The sequence below is a fragment of the Rhinoraja longicauda genome, chromosome 16 (assembly GCF_053455715.1).
Source record: "Rhinoraja longicauda isolate Sanriku21f chromosome 16, sRhiLon1.1, whole genome shotgun sequence".
NCBI classification, from domain to species: Eukaryota; Metazoa; Chordata; class Chondrichthyes; order Rajiformes; family Arhynchobatidae; genus Rhinoraja; species Rhinoraja longicauda.
In genome coordinates, this window is record NC_135968.1 from 32,944,319 (window position 1) to 32,961,464 (window position 17,146).

The following is a 17,146-nucleotide window of genomic DNA, read 5'->3' on the forward strand; positions in this document are numbered from 1 at the left end:
CCCCCTCATCCTTCTAAACTCCAGCGAGTACAGGCCCAGTGCCGTCAAATGCTCATCATATGTTAACCCTCTGATTCCTGGGATCGTTCTTGTAAACCTCCTCTGGACCCTCTCCAGAGCCAGCACATCCTTCCTCACATATGGTGCACAAAATTGCTCACAAAATAAATATTCACCGTAATGCCAGTGAATACTCCTATTATGTTGCAGGTCATCAGGTGACTTCAGTTTTGACCAGTCTCCACAGCAAAGCATCGTCACCAATTTCTTCAAGTGGTCTGTCACAATTCTGAGTGTATCTGTCGGGCTGATTTAAATGTCTAACACAGCAACTTTCCTCACTTTGTTTAAACTTTTGAATGTTTAGCTGTTTCCTATATTTGAACTCAAGCCTAATCTAAAGATGTCTCCGCCAAGAAAGAACACATAATACAGCTGACGATCCCAGGTTAATGTTTTGCAAGTGGACCTCTGTTAACACTAGTCAGGCTCTTATCTGCCTGAGCGCATGACTGTAGAATTATAGTTCTCAGGCACCTCATGAGAAGTGTCAGAGAAGATGAGAGTGGGTGGAGCATCTAGTGAACCCGTACAGACTTGATGTAGGAACGCAATACAGGACAGCAAGCTAAGGCAGAAACTTTGCGAAACACCTGAGGACAATGTACATTCAAGTCTAGTCTAATCATGCTGTGGCTGTGGAGAACATTGGATCGATTGAAGAAAGCCAATGGAATGTTGGCCTTCGTAACAAGAGGAGTTGAGTATAGGAGCAAAGAGGTCCTTCTACAGTTGTACCGGGCCCTGGTGAGACCGCACCTGGAGTACTGTGTGCAGTTTTGGTCTCCAAATTTGAGGAAGGATATTCTTGCTATGGAGGGCGTGCAGCGTAGGTTCACTAGATTAATTCCCGGAATGGCGGGACTGTCGTATGTTGAAAGGCTGGAGCGATTGGGCTTGTATACACTGGAATTTAGAAGGATGAGGGGGGATCTTATTGAAACATATAAGATAATTAGGGGATTGGACACATTAGAGGCAGATAACATGTTCCCAATGTTGGGGGAGTCCAGAACAAGGGGCCACAGTTTGAGAATAAGGGGTAGGCCATTTAGAACGGAGATGAGGAAGAACTTTTTCAGTCAGAGGGTGGTGAAGGTGTGGAATTCTCTGCCTCAGAAGGCAGTGGAGGCCAGTTCGTTGGATGCTTTCAAGAGAGAGCTGGATAGAGCTCTTAAGGATAGCGGAGTGAGGGGGTATGGGGAGAAGGCAGGAACGGGGTACTGATTGATAGTGATCAGCCATGATCGCATTGAATGGCGGTGCTGGCTCGAAAGGCTGAATGGCCTACTCCTGCACCTATTGTCTATTGTCTATTGTCTATTGATTGCTCTTCGGAAATTGGGTACAGTCCTGGTGGCCACACTACAGAATGGATTTGGTAGCGGTAGAGAGAATGCAAAATAGATTTACTGGGATATTGTCCGGAATGTAAGACCGTGGTTACAAGGAAAGATCGGAGAGTCTGTGTTTTTTCGCACTGGAACGTCGGAAACTGAGGGAAGATCTTATTGAATTTATAAGATTATGATGGACATAAATAGGATAGGGAGTCATTTCCCAGGTCAGATGAGTCGAGAAATAAGAGGGCACATCTTTATGGTGTGAGGGGATAAATTTAAAGGAGAAATGTTAAGTTTTTTCAAGTAGAGGGTAGTAGATATTTGCAACATACTGCCACAGGAGGTAGATTCTATTGCAATGTCTAAAAAGCACTTGGACAGATACTTCAATAGAAAAGGAGTAGAGGGATGCATGTGTAATGTGGGCAAATGGGATTAGCATAGACAGGCATCACAATTGGCAAGAACAGGGTGAGATGTAAAGGCCTGTTTCTGTGCTGTGCACCTCTCATTCTTGATAATGCCAATAATCACGAAATGCAAATCAGAATCACACAAAATGGTGACCATGTTGGGCTTGGTTCATTGTTGCTGTCCACCACTGATTCACTATGAACAACTCGCATTCTCAGAGACTGGGAACTTGGTTAATGGAAGGGAAGGAAGGGGGGTTGCAACTCTTTCTTACCATTTTTTCTCAATCACACGTGCAAATGGGGAAGAAAATATCACTCAGGATGTTCTCCACTGCAAGTTGCAATTTGTTGGTAAATGTTTTGGACTTAATTTAGACACCACCTGCTGGTAACTTGGATGAATTTAAAAATTGACCTTTTTGACAAGAGTTTTACAAACTTCACATTCTGCAACTTCACAAGTTGGTATCAGTAAACATCAAATTAAGAATTGGCTCCGATCCTGCAGCTAAATAGTTCTATTTAACTGATGTGAATCATTTTAGAGATGTGTTGCTTGTGGCATTTCCCCAGAGATTGGTATTAAGTCCATTCCATGTCATTGTTAGGAGCATGGAAAGTATGAATGCAGATAATACCAATATCTGTGCAAGAGTGGATATTGTATCAAAGAGGGCAATTCGAGAATTAGATCATGCATTGCCAATTGGTGTTTAATTTAGATAAACACAATGTTAAACATAATCCATGCTTCATTTGCAGGAGGTAATACAGAAAGAGGCTGCAAGACATCATAATGCAATTATGCACACATTACTGAATGCTCATGAGTAAGATAGAAAGACCACAGTTAAAATTAGCAAGCTATTTTGTTGAATTAATAGCATAATTTAGTATAAGTCAAGGGACACCATTTTGGCATTGCAAAATACTGTGCCCACTTTGAACCCAGAATAAGGATTGAGACAGGTACCATGGTAAAGGTTTGAAGGATGGCTATAAGGATGATTATTAAGGAACATAACTAGGCCCAATGATTTTGTTACATTTAGTTTAGAGGAGCAAAGATTGAGAGGGACATAAAAGATTGTATGTTGGAAACACTCAGCAGATCAGGCAGATTATTGGGAGGAGCAGGAGTTATGAGGTTAAACTATAAAAGGCAGTCTTTCTTTTCCCCTGAACCGTGAGTCTCTGGAATACACTGCATACTGACATGGTGGGTATTCACTCTTGCTAATTCATGGAACGCATGTAGGGCTATTTTCATACTGTGGTAAAGGTTTAATCATAGAGTGGGGAAGTATCTTTGTAGATAAAGTTTCGTCCACACGGTTTCATCACCTGAGTGAGCTGGAGCAGAATTTTTCATTGAGTTTTGTTATAACCTTTTGTTTTAACCTTTCCCACCTGATGATGTGGCTGCTGACATTGTAATGTATTTGGATGAGGGAGGAAATATTCAGCCATGATGATTGGGTCATCACGGTGCAGCAGGTTTGTTAGGTCAGCTGCTCTTTCCCTGCGTGTCAATTACATTTGTTTCTATTTCTTTATAAATCAAATGCTTCCGGTATTTGGAAAACATCTAAAGGGGCAACCTTGCTTGATAAATGAGTAAAATCAATACAGTCTCTGTTGGAGGTGGCCAGTGTTTCCAAACCTAATAATTAAAATGTCCTTGTGTGCAGGAAGGAACTGCAGATGCTGGTTTAATCCAAAGATAGACACAAAATGCTGGAGTAACTCAGCGGGACAGGCAGCATCTCTGGAGAGAAGGAAAGGGTAACCTTTCCGGTCAAGACCCTTAGATCCTTCTTCAAATAAAATGTCCTCAGTGTGTAGGGAGTGGCGTGGCAGGTTTTCAAATTACATTGTGCAGAAAAGTGCTGAATAGTGTAAAAGTTACAAATGTTAAACAGGCACACCACTGATCGGCCGCATCACCAGGCCTAGGCGTCACATTTTTGGGGGGACTTCCGGGGGGAGGGGGAGGATAATGTCCGGATTAAAGGAGGTGCCGGACCACCAGTTGCCAGAAAATCAGTGGTGGACCTGTATTGAAATAACAAATGGAAGGTGGTGCCGCAGATAGTACAAACACAGAATGCACCTTGTACTTTAGCAGAATGTGTAATGTTGTATAAAACATCTTGTAATGTGGTATTATAGAAAGTCCATCTTTTGGTAAGTTTGTCCACGGGAGGAGTTCCTACAACTGTCGGCGTCTGTGCCGAACCCGCCGAAACCGTTTAAGTAACAGGTTGATTGGTTGCTTCCCAAACTTCTCCATTATCTCCTTGATTCTTGCCAGGTTTGTCCTGGCCAAAATAAAATGACACGGAGTTGCCCCGATTTCGTACCCCACCTCACAGTTTCGGGTTGCACTCGAGTAACCTTCAGCCTTGGCTGTGACTTTGTATTCGCCTGGGTTTAAGAGTCGCCAATAGTCCCCATCAGCAGCTGCAACAAAGATGCATCCACAGCATTAAAAGGCTGCATTCATTTTGCAAACCACAACCTTCACCTGTCATACTGCTCCTAGATGGTGACAAGCCTTCAGTAGGAAGACAAATGCCACTTGACTGTCAACCCAATATTTATTTGATTCCTCTCAAAAATCATTTGCAGTATTGGAAGTTAAATTTCTTTTAGGATTGCAATTTGTTAAATAATGTTTGAAATGGCGGCAGTTCAAACCTGCAAGAAGGCTTGCCCATTTATATATTGTCCATTGACTGCTAAAGTACCTTGCTGGTGTTTAGCTTACTTTAATTTAGAGATACAGCGCAGAAACAGGCGCTTTGGCCCACTGAGTCCCCAAAGACCAGCGATCCCCACACATTAATACTATCTTACCTGCACACTCTAGGGATAATTTATACTTATACCAAGCCAATTAACCTGCAAATCTGTACGTCTTTAGAGTGTGGGAGGAAACTGAAGATCTCGGAGAAAACCAACGTGGTCACGGGGAGAATATACAATCTTCATACAGACAGCACCCGTAGTCGGGATCGAACCTGGGTCTCCGGTGCTGCAAGCACTGTAAGGCAGCAACTCTGCGTATTGGGACTGTATTTTGTGCCACCTGGGTGTTGGGGCTGTAATTTGCTTCAGCTTTTATTTGGCAAATTCAGTTTGTAGATTAAGGATGTAGATTTCTGAGTTTATTTTGTATAGAGTTTAATCATAACTTAAAACAATGCATGCTAATTATGAAGGTTTTAAATATACATATCAATAAATAAACATAAAGCATTACCTGTGAATTGGATTTCAAATTTGATATAGAAAATGCAATACGATGTCAATGAACTAGATTTCAAATACACACAAAAATTAACTTGATTGAACATAGATCTTTACATTTAGATCATAAGTGGTAACAATTTATAATCATGTGAGGAAATTTTGATCTGATTTTCTCCCATTTTCTTTGATTTCTGTAAATAAGGAAAATACTTCATTTGCTTTGAAGTATATGACATTATTGCAGAATGTTTTAATTTCCTTACATTATTTCAGTTTCTTGTAATTTCAGATTATTCCCTTAGTCAATGCTACTGAAAAAGATTAAGATGAAATGTAATCTCCCCTTCTCAGGGGGATAGGTGGCACAGAGGAAGGTACAGGGTGTACAGGTGGGGAGATGCAGAAAAGTCATGTCCCATTCTGCTCCCATTGAGATGTACCACATGCATAAATGTAAATCAGTGTTCTATGCCATCAATAAAATCCATTGGAATTTACCAGGAAAACCTTTGTGGTTTTCCCAACAGAAACTGCCAGCTGAAGATCTGACAGCCTTTTCCTGAAAAGTCATCTCATTGCTGCCTTGATACTAAGGCGACAAATTACTGTTTGGGAGGGATATTTTGGAAAAGTATTGGTTTGAATGGGCTGACCATTTTTACTAACAACTAATTACCTCTCATGTTTTTTTTTATATGATATGAAATCTCTGCTGTCATCTCATTGCAAAGCAGATAATCCTACCCAATATTTCTTGCAAACATTTTTATGTAATGTTGTGCCTACTTGTGCACTTAGGTCTAATGTGCTTAAAGAAAAAATATATTTTCTTACCTGTTGTAACATCATGATTAATGCCTTCAACTGATATGACAGCATTTGGAATGCTTCTCCCTTGTTTATCTTGCACTAAACCTTTGATACCACGATGGACCTGATATAGATATAATACCAAAACAGAAACAGATAAATCTAAAAATCTAATTAGTTCATTTGTGTGTTTTACAGATGCTATTACTAACTAGGTGCCAAAATGTTAATTTATATTATAGTACAACTCCAGGAAGTCTTAAATGTGCTTTGTTGTGGAACAGACCATTTTGCACATTTATCATTGTAGCCCACATCAAATTGCTACAATTGCCAGCACTAATAGGGTTAAACGGTGGATATTTACATGAAAAGATAAGAATGTGCTTTGCTCAGGCTTGGTCCAGCTCACAACCAGGTAGTGGAAGTGGGTGTTAATCACATACAATAAGTACATTTTACGATAGACTTCCACAGTACAATACACGTATCTTGAGGTTACCTTTGGGTAGAATATACATGGCGATGGGTGAAAATGAAATATAACCAGATGCAGACAAGTACAGACCAGGGGACAAATATCCTGATTTGATATGAGGGCTGAACAAAAGGACTTCTTCTTTAGAAACATTCAAGATATAAGGGGGAAAGTTGGCGTGAAAGAAAATCCAATGTCCAGATTTATTTGATTCTTTTAATTTAAATTTCTCAGCTGCCATAGTAGGATTCGAACTTGTGACCCTCTGAATGAATGGTGCCCAAATCATCAATTTCCTGTTCGCTGGCAGATGAAGTGGAAGTGGCACGGCAAGTGAGACCTTGAATTAATCCTGGTAAATTCATCTTTCACATTGACGAGGACACTTCTGAGCTAATTCCATGCACCTGCACTCTCAGAGCAGAGGCAGTGTATGTAGGAAAATTGGCACCTGATTTATAGAAATGCAGTCTGGTGAGGAACATCCCCTACAGAAAGGTGCTTCTCATTCAATTCAGATACACTACACTTCCAACACTCAACAACAGGGTAAGGATTTTGAATTTCTGTGGGTTATTTCCTCCCCCCCCCCCCAGTGAAAAACTAGGAGAAATATAAACAGCTGTTTTATATCGTTTAGGTTCAAACGTGGTTTAGCTTGTGCCTTATTTTGGGAAATACTACAGCAAGGTTTTCACCCCAGAATGTAGACTAATCTTACACTGGTATCCAAATTTCAAAACTCAGAAATGTTGCTCATCCTATTAATATACAACAAAGTATTTTCACGTGCCTGTTAACACCTCGGTAAATCCAAATGAAATGTACTGGTATGTCATTTCTAGTTAATGTATTGCCACAGCACCATAATATTATGAGATATGGGTCAGCACCTTCACTGCATATAAATGCATTGATTTATATGCAGGGCCAAAGAGTGGAAGACAAGGTAATAGCTATAATTTTACCTTGAGGAAAAAAATGTCCTTAAGGAATTGCAAGGGATTACTCATCATTGTAATCTTGCATCTTTGAACAGTGCATAAGGGAACTGCCATGTGTTTTTTTTTACAGTCATTCCCTTTGGATGTGTTATTATCACAAATCCACTTTTCTTTGAAAATTACTTTCGAATTGCTTAGGACCCCATCAAAATAAAAACAAATGAAAGTTTCAATATTTTCCTATTTACTCTCGAGAATATTGAAAATGGAGAAATACTTCATGGCAGATCCATTTCTCTTCTTTACAGCTTTAGACATTTGCAATTTTTTAATGTTGTCATCGAAATTGTTTGTGCTTTGAAATGAATTTTCATTACTTATAGATTTAAGTGGATGTAGGTGTCAGAATTAAGGAGGAAAACATCTTTTATGCACAATTTGGTTGCAAGATTTTTAACCCGTTATTGAGTTTAGTATCTATGTTTTCTAAGGTACCAATGGTAAGGTGTCATGTAGAATTAGTTTCTCAATACCTTATATCATTTGGCACGGTGTGTAGTTTAATCTTATAAATAAATGTAAGGCGATTAATGAAAATAATTTATTACATTTGCAGTTAGTTATAAAATGTATTTAAAAAATGTTTTAAATGGCATTACTTAATTTAAATTATGTAACTTCTTAACAGGTATCGAAGGTTTATTATGGATAGCTCCTGAAAATGGACACAGAGGATGTTAGAGCAGAGTACTGCAATTCATCAAATCCCCTCTCTTGTCCTTTCACCATTTCATTTATATCTTTATTTTTCCAATTATTAGGTCTTGAGATAATATCAGTTTAAACAGTCACTAACTTTGTAACCCTGGTGACATCTTGTAAATCTCCTCTGCATTCATTCTTGTGCGATCACACTTTCCTTGCAGAGTGGTGAACAGAATTTAATGCAGCACGCTCACTGTGGTCTGACTAATAGTCATAGTATCATAGAGTGATACTGTGTGGAAACAGGCCCCATGTACTTGTCGAACTGTTTCTTAAATGTTGGGATAGTCCCTGCCTCAACTACCTCCTCTGGCAGCTTGTTCCATACACCCACCACTCTTTGTGTCAAAAAGTTACCCCTCAGATTCTTATTAAATCTTTATATCTGTTATATCGGTTTCATATAAAACTTGCTTGTTATCCCTGATTGGGTATCCTAGTTACCCTTTGATGAATGATTAGATAGGCAAATTCAGGTCATGTTTTAGTACAAACCAAATTGATGCTCGGCAACACATTCTCTGAGGACCGAGTCTCTTCTGCTCAGCTAGTCTGGAAATGATAAAAAAGAAACTATTCCCATTGGTAATTGGGTTTAGAATCAGAGGAGACTTTACAAAAATGATTGGTGCAAGAGCAGTGGACAGGCTGAAGCTAAATTCACAATTTGGAAATCACTGATTATGATTGTGCTTTTTGAAGAGGTGACAATGGAGATCATCTACATGGATTTCTGCAAGACTATTATCAAGGTATCACATGTTGGCTGGACTGGAAGGTTAGATCAAGAGATACAGTGTGAGCTAGCCAATTGGATACAACATTACCTTGAAGGTAGGAGACAGAGTGGTGGTAGAGGGCTGTTTATTAGAGTGGAAGTCTGTAACAAGTGGTGCCCCACAGGGATCAGTGCTGAATCCATGGGATATTCATTATTTAGGGTCAAAATTTGGATGAGAATGTTGGTAAGTTTGTGGATGACATCAACATTGGTAATATCATCAACAGTGAAGAAGGTTATCTTAGTTTACAACAGGATCCAGATCAACTGGGGAAAGTAGGCTGAGGATTGGCAGATGGTATAATTCAGATAAATATGAATTTATTTTGGGAAGACAAACTAAGGCAGGACTTACACATGAAATGGTGGTGCCCTGGGTAATGAAGTAGAACTGACAGACGATGGGTACAGATACAAAGTTCCTTGAAAGTTGTGACACAGGCATAGAGGACGGTGAAGATGATTTTTGGGAGGCTTGCCTTCATCTGTCAAGGTATCAGGTTGCATCACAGCTTGGTTTGGGAGAAATTCCAGAGAGTTGTGGATGTAGCCGAGTTCCATGGAACACTGACTCCATCCATACTTCACGCTGCCCTGGAAAAGCAGCCAACATAATCAATGACTTGTCCCACACCATAATCGGAAAACAAGGAGGGCTTCCCGATTATTTTCCCACTGCTCTGGTAGTTCGCTCTCATGAGGAAACGTTACAGCCCATGTACATAGATATTTCAAAGCAGTTTGTGTGAGGAATATTCCTTCTTCTCCCTGATCCTGTCCACAGAAGGCACAGAAGCTTGAAAGCATGCCCCACCAGGTTCAGGAGCAGCTTCTTCCCCTGTGGCACAGTTGTATGGCAGTAGAGTTGCTGCCTCACAGAGCCAGAGACCCGGGTATGATCCTGACTATGGGTGCCTCTGTGACCATGTGGGGTTTTTCCTCCCACATTCCAAAGATATGCAGGTTTGCAGGTTAATTGGCTTCTGTAAATTGCCCCTAGTGTACAGGACATAGAACGAGAGCATGGGTGATCGATGGCCAGCATGGAATTGGTAGGTTGAAAGGCCTGCTTCCATGATGTATTTCTAAGCTCTGTTATCAGGTTTCTGAACAGTCCTTCGACCCCATTAAGGACATTGGACTTTGTCTAAGCCTAAGGAACTGACACACCACAACGTGCTACAATGTTGAGAGCTATAATCTGCACTTGCTAACTTCCCCTTTGTTCTATCTATTGTGCTTGAGTTTGAACTGATTGGATCTATGTATGGTATAACGGATCTGTTGAGAAAGCATGCAAAAAAAAGCTTTTCACTGTACGTCAGTGCAAGTGACAACAATACTCAAACTAAACTTAAATCTCAGTTAAACACCCAGGTCGGCACTGGTGGGTTGGGACGAAGGGCAGTTTTCATGCTGTACAGCTGAAATGCCTGAATGGCCGGGATAGAAGATTCAATCCTCAGTTTCAAGAGAATACTGGGCAGATACTTGAAGGAGAAGAAAATGTTCAGCCATGGTGAACGAGCTGGTAAATGCAGTTGGTTAGATTTCTTTTACAGAGCACCAGCACAGTTCGATGGGTTGAAAGGCCACTTTTAGTGCTTAAATGGTTTGACAATCCTTTCATTATTATTCCATTGTAACGAACCATCTCTGACCATAAGTGATAATGAGCAGCAGAACCCATTATCGTTTCCACTGTAGCTGCTTTACATCATCTTTTGATGTAACGGAGCCCGAAATAGAAGAATTATTCAGTGAGAGGGCACTGAGCGTACTGTCGAAGGAAGAACTGTAAGATGGTGTGTCTAATGCAGCAGATGAGGTGGTGACTCATCCCAGAAACCGTGTCTGCACTTACACTAAGATGAATGTTTTGCCAATAGTCACTGTGTCCAACGGTCTCTACTCAACAAGCAATGTATTTCCAGCTGAGAGTGACGTCACATCCCCGAACAACAGCTGTCATTTGCTCAGAGACTTTACATTATTTCCTGGCAGGGTGCATGTCATGCCCCTGAAAAATATCATGACTGACTTACCTTTTACATGAACAGGTCTTAGAAAACTCACTGACTTAATTAGAGTGAAAACACGGCCTTAGATTTTGAAGGAATAACAGTCTGAAATCAGCCAATCCCCATCGACCTCACTTCCATCCCCCACAAGGATGGTCTCGAAGCCCTCCGTTTCTTCCTCGACCGTAGAACCAGCCAATCCCCATCGACCAACACTCTCCTCCGCCTAGCAGAGCTGGTTCTTACCCTCAACAACTTCTCCTTTGACTCCTCCCACTTCCTCCAAACCAGAGGCGTAGCTATGGGCACTCGCATGGGCCCTAGCTACGCCTGCCTCTTTGTCGGGTACGTCGAACAATCCCTGTTCCAGGCGTACACTGGCCCCATCCCCGAACTCTACCTCCGCTACATCGACGACTGCATTGGTGCTACCTCTTGCACCCATGCAGAACTCACTGACTTCATACACTTCACCTCCAATTTCCATCCTGCCCTTAAATATACCTGGACTATCTCTGACATCTCCCTCCCGTTTCTGGACCTCACCATCTCTATCACAGGAGACAGACTAGTGACGGACATTTACTATAAACCCACTGACTCGCACAGCTATCTGGACTACACTTCTTCCCACCCGGTCTCCTGCAAAAAGTCTATCCCCTACTCCCAATTCTCCGTCTACGCCGAATCTGCGCCCGGGATGAGGTGTTTCACACTAGGGCTTCCGACATGTCCTCGTTGTTCAGAAAACGGGGCTTCCCCTCCTCCATTATAGATGAGGCTCTCACTAGGGTCTCTTCTACATCCCGCAGCTCCGCTCTTGCTCCCCCTCCCCCCACACGCAACAAGGACAGAATCCCCCTCGTTCTCACCTTCCACCCCACCAGCCAGCGGATCCAACATATCATCCACCAACATTTCCGTCACCTACAACGGGACCCCACCACTGGCCATATCTTCCCATCCCCTCCCCTCTCTGCGTTCCGCAGAGACCGTTCCCTCCGTAACTCCCTGGTCCACTCGTCCCTTCCTACCCAAACCACCCCAACCCCGGGCACTTTCCCCTGCAACCGCACGAGATGCAACACCTGTCCATTTACCTCCCCCCTCAACTCCATCCAAGGACCCAAACAGTCTTTCCAGGTGAGACAAAGGTTCACCTGCACCTCCTCCAACCTCATCTATTGCATCCGCTGCTTTAGATGCCAACTTATTTACATCGGCGAAACCAAGCGCAGGCTCGGCGATCGCTTCGCTGAACACCTGCGCTCGGTCCGCATTAACAAAACTGATCTCCCGGTGGCCGAGCACTTTAACTCCCCCTCCCATTCCCAGTCTGACCTTTCTGTCATGGGCCTCCTCCAGTGCCATAGTGAGGCCCACCGGAAATTGGAGGAACAGCACCTCATATTTCGCCTGGGCAGTTTGCAGCCCGGTGGTATGAACGTCGACTTCTCCAACTTTAGATAGCTCCTCTGTCCCTCCCTTCCCCTCCTCCTTCCCAGATCTTCCTCTATCTTCCTGTCTCCACCTATATCCTTCCTTTGTCCCGCCCCCCTGACATCAGTCTGAAGAAGGGTCTCGACCCGAAACGTCACCCATTCCTTCTCTCCCGAGATGCTGCCTGACCTGCTGAGTTACTCCAGCATTTTGTGAATAAATCAATTTGTACCAGCATCTGCAGTTATTTTCTTATACTGAAATCTTTAAATATTGTTTTAGCCTTTTCATCTTTTGTTTAAATAGATATTTTGCAGGAAAACCTAAACAACCCCGATTTGTTTACTTTGACGATGAATACTTTGAATTTATTTTTACATACATTAATGGGGCAGTTGATAACTTTGAAATTAAGATCATTTGCCTAAAAGACCTGTCCCACAGGCGATTTTAAGACGACTGCCGGTGACTAGGCTGTCGCCGACATTTCGCCGGGGTGTCGCGGGCATGATCGTGAGGAGTCTTCAAAGAATCGTAATGGATCTCGGCGGGTCGCTGAGAAATTAACCGGCGACAGCTGGCTTGTCGTCAGGTATCGTTGCTTATTGCGGGCGCTGTCGCATGCTGTCCCCAGGCTTGCTAGGTTCTCTTAGATGCATTTAGAGGCACGTAATATTAAATTATGTAAAGTCATTTGAAGATACCATAAAATACTTGTGTTTAGCCAATTTATTTACCGTCAGGACATTTGACAGGTAGATTGGAGGCGACAGCTTGACGGTCAGGTAAGCGTGGGAATTTTCGCGATGTTTATGGCCATCAGCGATTACATTTAAAGTAGGCTCCCAATCCAGATATGCAACCCAGAAACCAGATATGCATCTCCCGTACATTTTCAAAGAATGCCCACATTCCGCACAAAAATCCATTTAACCACTTTTAAAATTAAATTTCTTAATACTGTTATTAGTAAACTGGATGTCAATCCAGTTTATGCCTTGTTACCGTGAAGCTTGGTTTTCAAGTAACCCGGGCAAGATGTTATATTTCAAAACTCTCAAGTAATTACCGACTTGTCAGTGATTTCAGCGAAAATTAGGACGCCGAAGCATTGACAGTGTGGGAATTTCGTGATGTTTCTGAAGACGGTGTAATCTCGACCTGACTCGGCATTGTCGTGGTCATTGTTGTAGGGTAAAATAAAATTTTGGCGATCTGCTATGACTTTGACAGTCGCCGGCAGTCGCCTAAGTGGGACAGGCCCTTAACTTTTCCATCCATTTTAGGATGACGCGACCAACATTTTGAAAGGGATCCGTCATTGAGTGCCCAAAGGTACCGACAATATCATGTGTTCAGGGTCTCTTAAGATAATAACTGCAGTCACGTTCGACATTTTAATTCTCAACTGGTTGGACTACCTGTCAGCCCTGCACCCACTGGGGTTGTGCAGATGATGGAACTGAACAGGCACTGCAGGATAGATTTCAAATTCTATCCGTAGGATCTGATAGTTCAAGAATGGCCTTCATCGATCCTAGAATAAAACCCACCCACATTTCTCCCTGTGATTATGACCACTTTCCCCACACCCACCTTGCCATCAGCATGATACCAAGCAGACTTAATCCCAAGCACTGCATCAAGAGGAATGTTTCAGCATCTTGCACCAAAGTTCAAATGAAGCAAGAGCCATCAAAATCTCTCTCGTCTTTTCAGCATCAAACTCCTACAGTGATAATCAAACTCATACTTCTGCCCGCCACTATCCCCCACGCTATGGTTCTGTTTGTCTTGCACTGGAATGGCAAATATTTTCAGAGCTGAAGCAATCATTGCCTTCACGACATTAATTAAAAAATGGAAATATGAAGAATAACTTTTCCTGTACAATGTACCTGTTCCATGAAAACTAGGAGGGCTTCCCGATTATTTTCCCACTGCTCTGGTAGTTCGCTCTCATGAGGAAACTTGTCACAGCCCACGTACATAGATATTTCAAAGCAGTTTGTGTGCAGATAGCTGAAGTCATTCATACCTTTAATAATAAAAAGGAAGTTTTAGTTTCCAATGAGTCTCTGGCCAAATATCTTAATGTCCAATTAAAAAGTTGCATGGTTTTCTCACATTTGCTCTATATCATTTACTTTGTTTCCCAATTATTTACACATATTTTTTTACTATTACCTCGCAGTTAATTGACATTAATATGCAATGTTAAAGATAAGAGAATGCCTTCACTGTTATTGACCTTGAGAAGAAAGAAGTGTCATGGTTGCTGTTTGATGCTATTTTCTGAGTGTACTTCAAAAAAGGAAATACAATTTCATTGACCTGAAGCCTGAGCATAATTTTACCTGACAAGTTAGGTGCAGATCGGTGGACATTGCCCATTGATTAAATCCAGAGCTGATTTTGGTAATAAAACATCTGTATGTATTAAATTTGTTAATTTCAGATAATAATTTGGTTTCTTCCACTAACCTCTTCCAGTTATACTTTTTGCTTCTTTATTACAATCCTGTCATCCTTCAACAATGATGTTCCCTCGTGATTCAATCCCTCCTGCCAACCCATCTAACACATCTTCCCTCCTCACTATCTCTACTTCTTAAACATGTTTGTCTTTAACTTCAGGTTAGTGTCCTGGACCACTAACTCTGCCCACTCTCAACTGACACTGCTGAGTATTTCTAGCATTTTTTTTAGTTTCTCTAAATAATACCAGTGAATAAGAACACTAATTATCTACCTGGAAACAGTCACATTGGGCTGGTTCATCTTGAAAGGGGTCAACTTCCTTAATTCAGGGGTGAGGAAGAGGACACATGTTTGTCAACATTTTGTTCAACCTCCCTTCAATCCAGCAGGAACCTCCACTGTCACACTGAGCTCCTCCAAGGAGTTCAGTGATTCAATGCTTGGGTCTTAGGAATGTCTTCGAATCATTGATAGATGACTCTCCCAATGGCAACCCAGTAACTGCCTCCATGTATTCTGCTGGGTGGAGGGAGGTGAAATTAAGCAGTAATTACAATGCGCTAATGTGATATGGAAGTTATGGAAACTCCCAACCCTTTCTCTCCTCCCCTCCTCCTATATTCCTTCTTCCGGCTTCACAATTCACAACTCTTCAATCCACTCACACTTCCTGCTTTGATCTCTAGCCTTGGTTCTAACCATCTGTCCGAGCCGAAATGTCACCTCTCTTTGTTCTCCAGAGATGCTGCCCGACCTGCTAAGTTACCCCAGCACTTTGTGTCCTTTTGTGGAAACTCCAAACCATTTTATTGACTCCATGACGAACGGCAAATACTACAATCATTGGCACTGACTCATTGTTTTATTCTGGAACATGAAGGAGCTATCAACTAACTATATCTTTTCATTTATAATTTATTTAGCCTCATACATATTATCCTGAAGTAGAAAAAGGATGAAAGCTGGTATTCAAAACTTGAATGTGTTATTGCCGAAGTGTTATTGGCTTCCTTTGTAACCCACACAGCATATGTATATTTTCAATCTCAGACTATTAATATTATGCTGTCCAAACTTTTCACAAACGTCATGCAGCAAAACTAATTTCTGCATTTAATGCAAAAGGACAGGTAATGAGATAAATTATACAAGTGGGAACCTTCATTACACTTTGTTTTTATGTGAATGAAGTCTGACTCACAACCAATTTGCGGCATTTTTATACTTCTGCAATTCATCTCCCGTCATTGCTTATTTCTGAATGATGTTACGAGTTATTATTTTGCTGGACGGTGAATTTTTTATCCACTTCTAAAGAATATTGAATGATAATATGCCTAGGTTTGTTTCCCAACCCTGTCTCCATGTATCCCCTTCTGACATGTGCTATTGCATGGTAACAGGGTGGCAGCAGCCAAATGGCACCATCGCGTGTGAGTTTATGCAAGCAGCTCATACAACTGTGGATGATACAATCATCACCTTACGTTTACACTGAAAAGCTTTCGAGCACGAGTCACAAAATAGCAAGTGGAAGCTTTAGCCTTGATCGATTGCCCATTTTTTCCCATAAGACAGAGTAGTCATTGTAGTTTCAGAAACTGTGAATACTTCCCATGGGATTCTACAATGGAGCCAGGGTGATGAGGTGCCAATCCACCAAAGTTGTACAAGTGAACGAGAGTTTGAGGGATTTTGGCCACAATGTGTAAATCTCAATGACAAAGATGCAAGGAGAAGGAAGAACAGGTCATGTATGTTCAGATTACAAAGGGCAAGCAAACAAAAGTAGGACCGCCACTCGAAAGGGACGTGCATGGTAGTGATAGGGATTAAAGCTACAGAGAAAACATCCTTTCCATTTTAATGGAAAAGTAACAGGAATTCTTCACCAAGGAAAAATTAAGGATTGAAGAGAAAGGAGCTTGATTTGGATGATGCAACTAAGCAATTTTACTAGCGATGGAGATGGTATCAAGTGGGTGGAACTGACCTTGGGCAGTGGCATTATTGGGTAAAGTCAATGAAGAATAAAATTATGCAGGATAGAAATTTAGCTGAAATTGCCTGTTGGTATTTGAGCCACCATTGATTCTCTATATTCTAATTTTTATTGATGCATTGATGTAGAAAAATATTTTGTAAGGGAACTTTCAATACATTGTAAAATGTCATTTTTTATAGCAACAGATTAATTTGTGTTTATCCTTAATAAATGTCATAAGGTCTCAGTGAATGTGCATAATGGTTGGATTTATTGCAAATATAAATTATACTAAATCAATTATGTCAAACTCGACAATAGAAATTTGGCTGCATTTGCCTTTTTCAGTTTCTTACATTTAATTAAAA

The 17,146-nt window shown here is 41.4% G+C and overlaps 1 protein-coding gene across 1 annotated transcript in view; it reads right to left on the minus strand.

Moving 5' to 3' along the window:
* Positions 1-2,548: 2,548 nt before the first annotated feature.
* cpxm2 (carboxypeptidase X (M14 family), member 2) overlaps positions 2,549-17,146 on the minus strand; it is a 133,742-nt gene continuing 119,144 nt past the window's right edge. Inside the window, exons 12-14 of the mRNA XM_078413571.1 lie at positions 14,212-14,351; positions 5,909-6,008; positions 2,549-4,282 (exon numbers count right to left, since the gene is read on the minus strand). Coding sequence (XP_078269697.1) covers positions 4,032-4,282; positions 5,909-6,008; positions 14,212-14,351 — 491 coding nt within the window. The 3' untranslated portion in view covers positions 2,549-4,031. The remainder of the gene's footprint in view (positions 4,283-5,908; positions 6,009-14,211; positions 14,352-17,146) is intronic.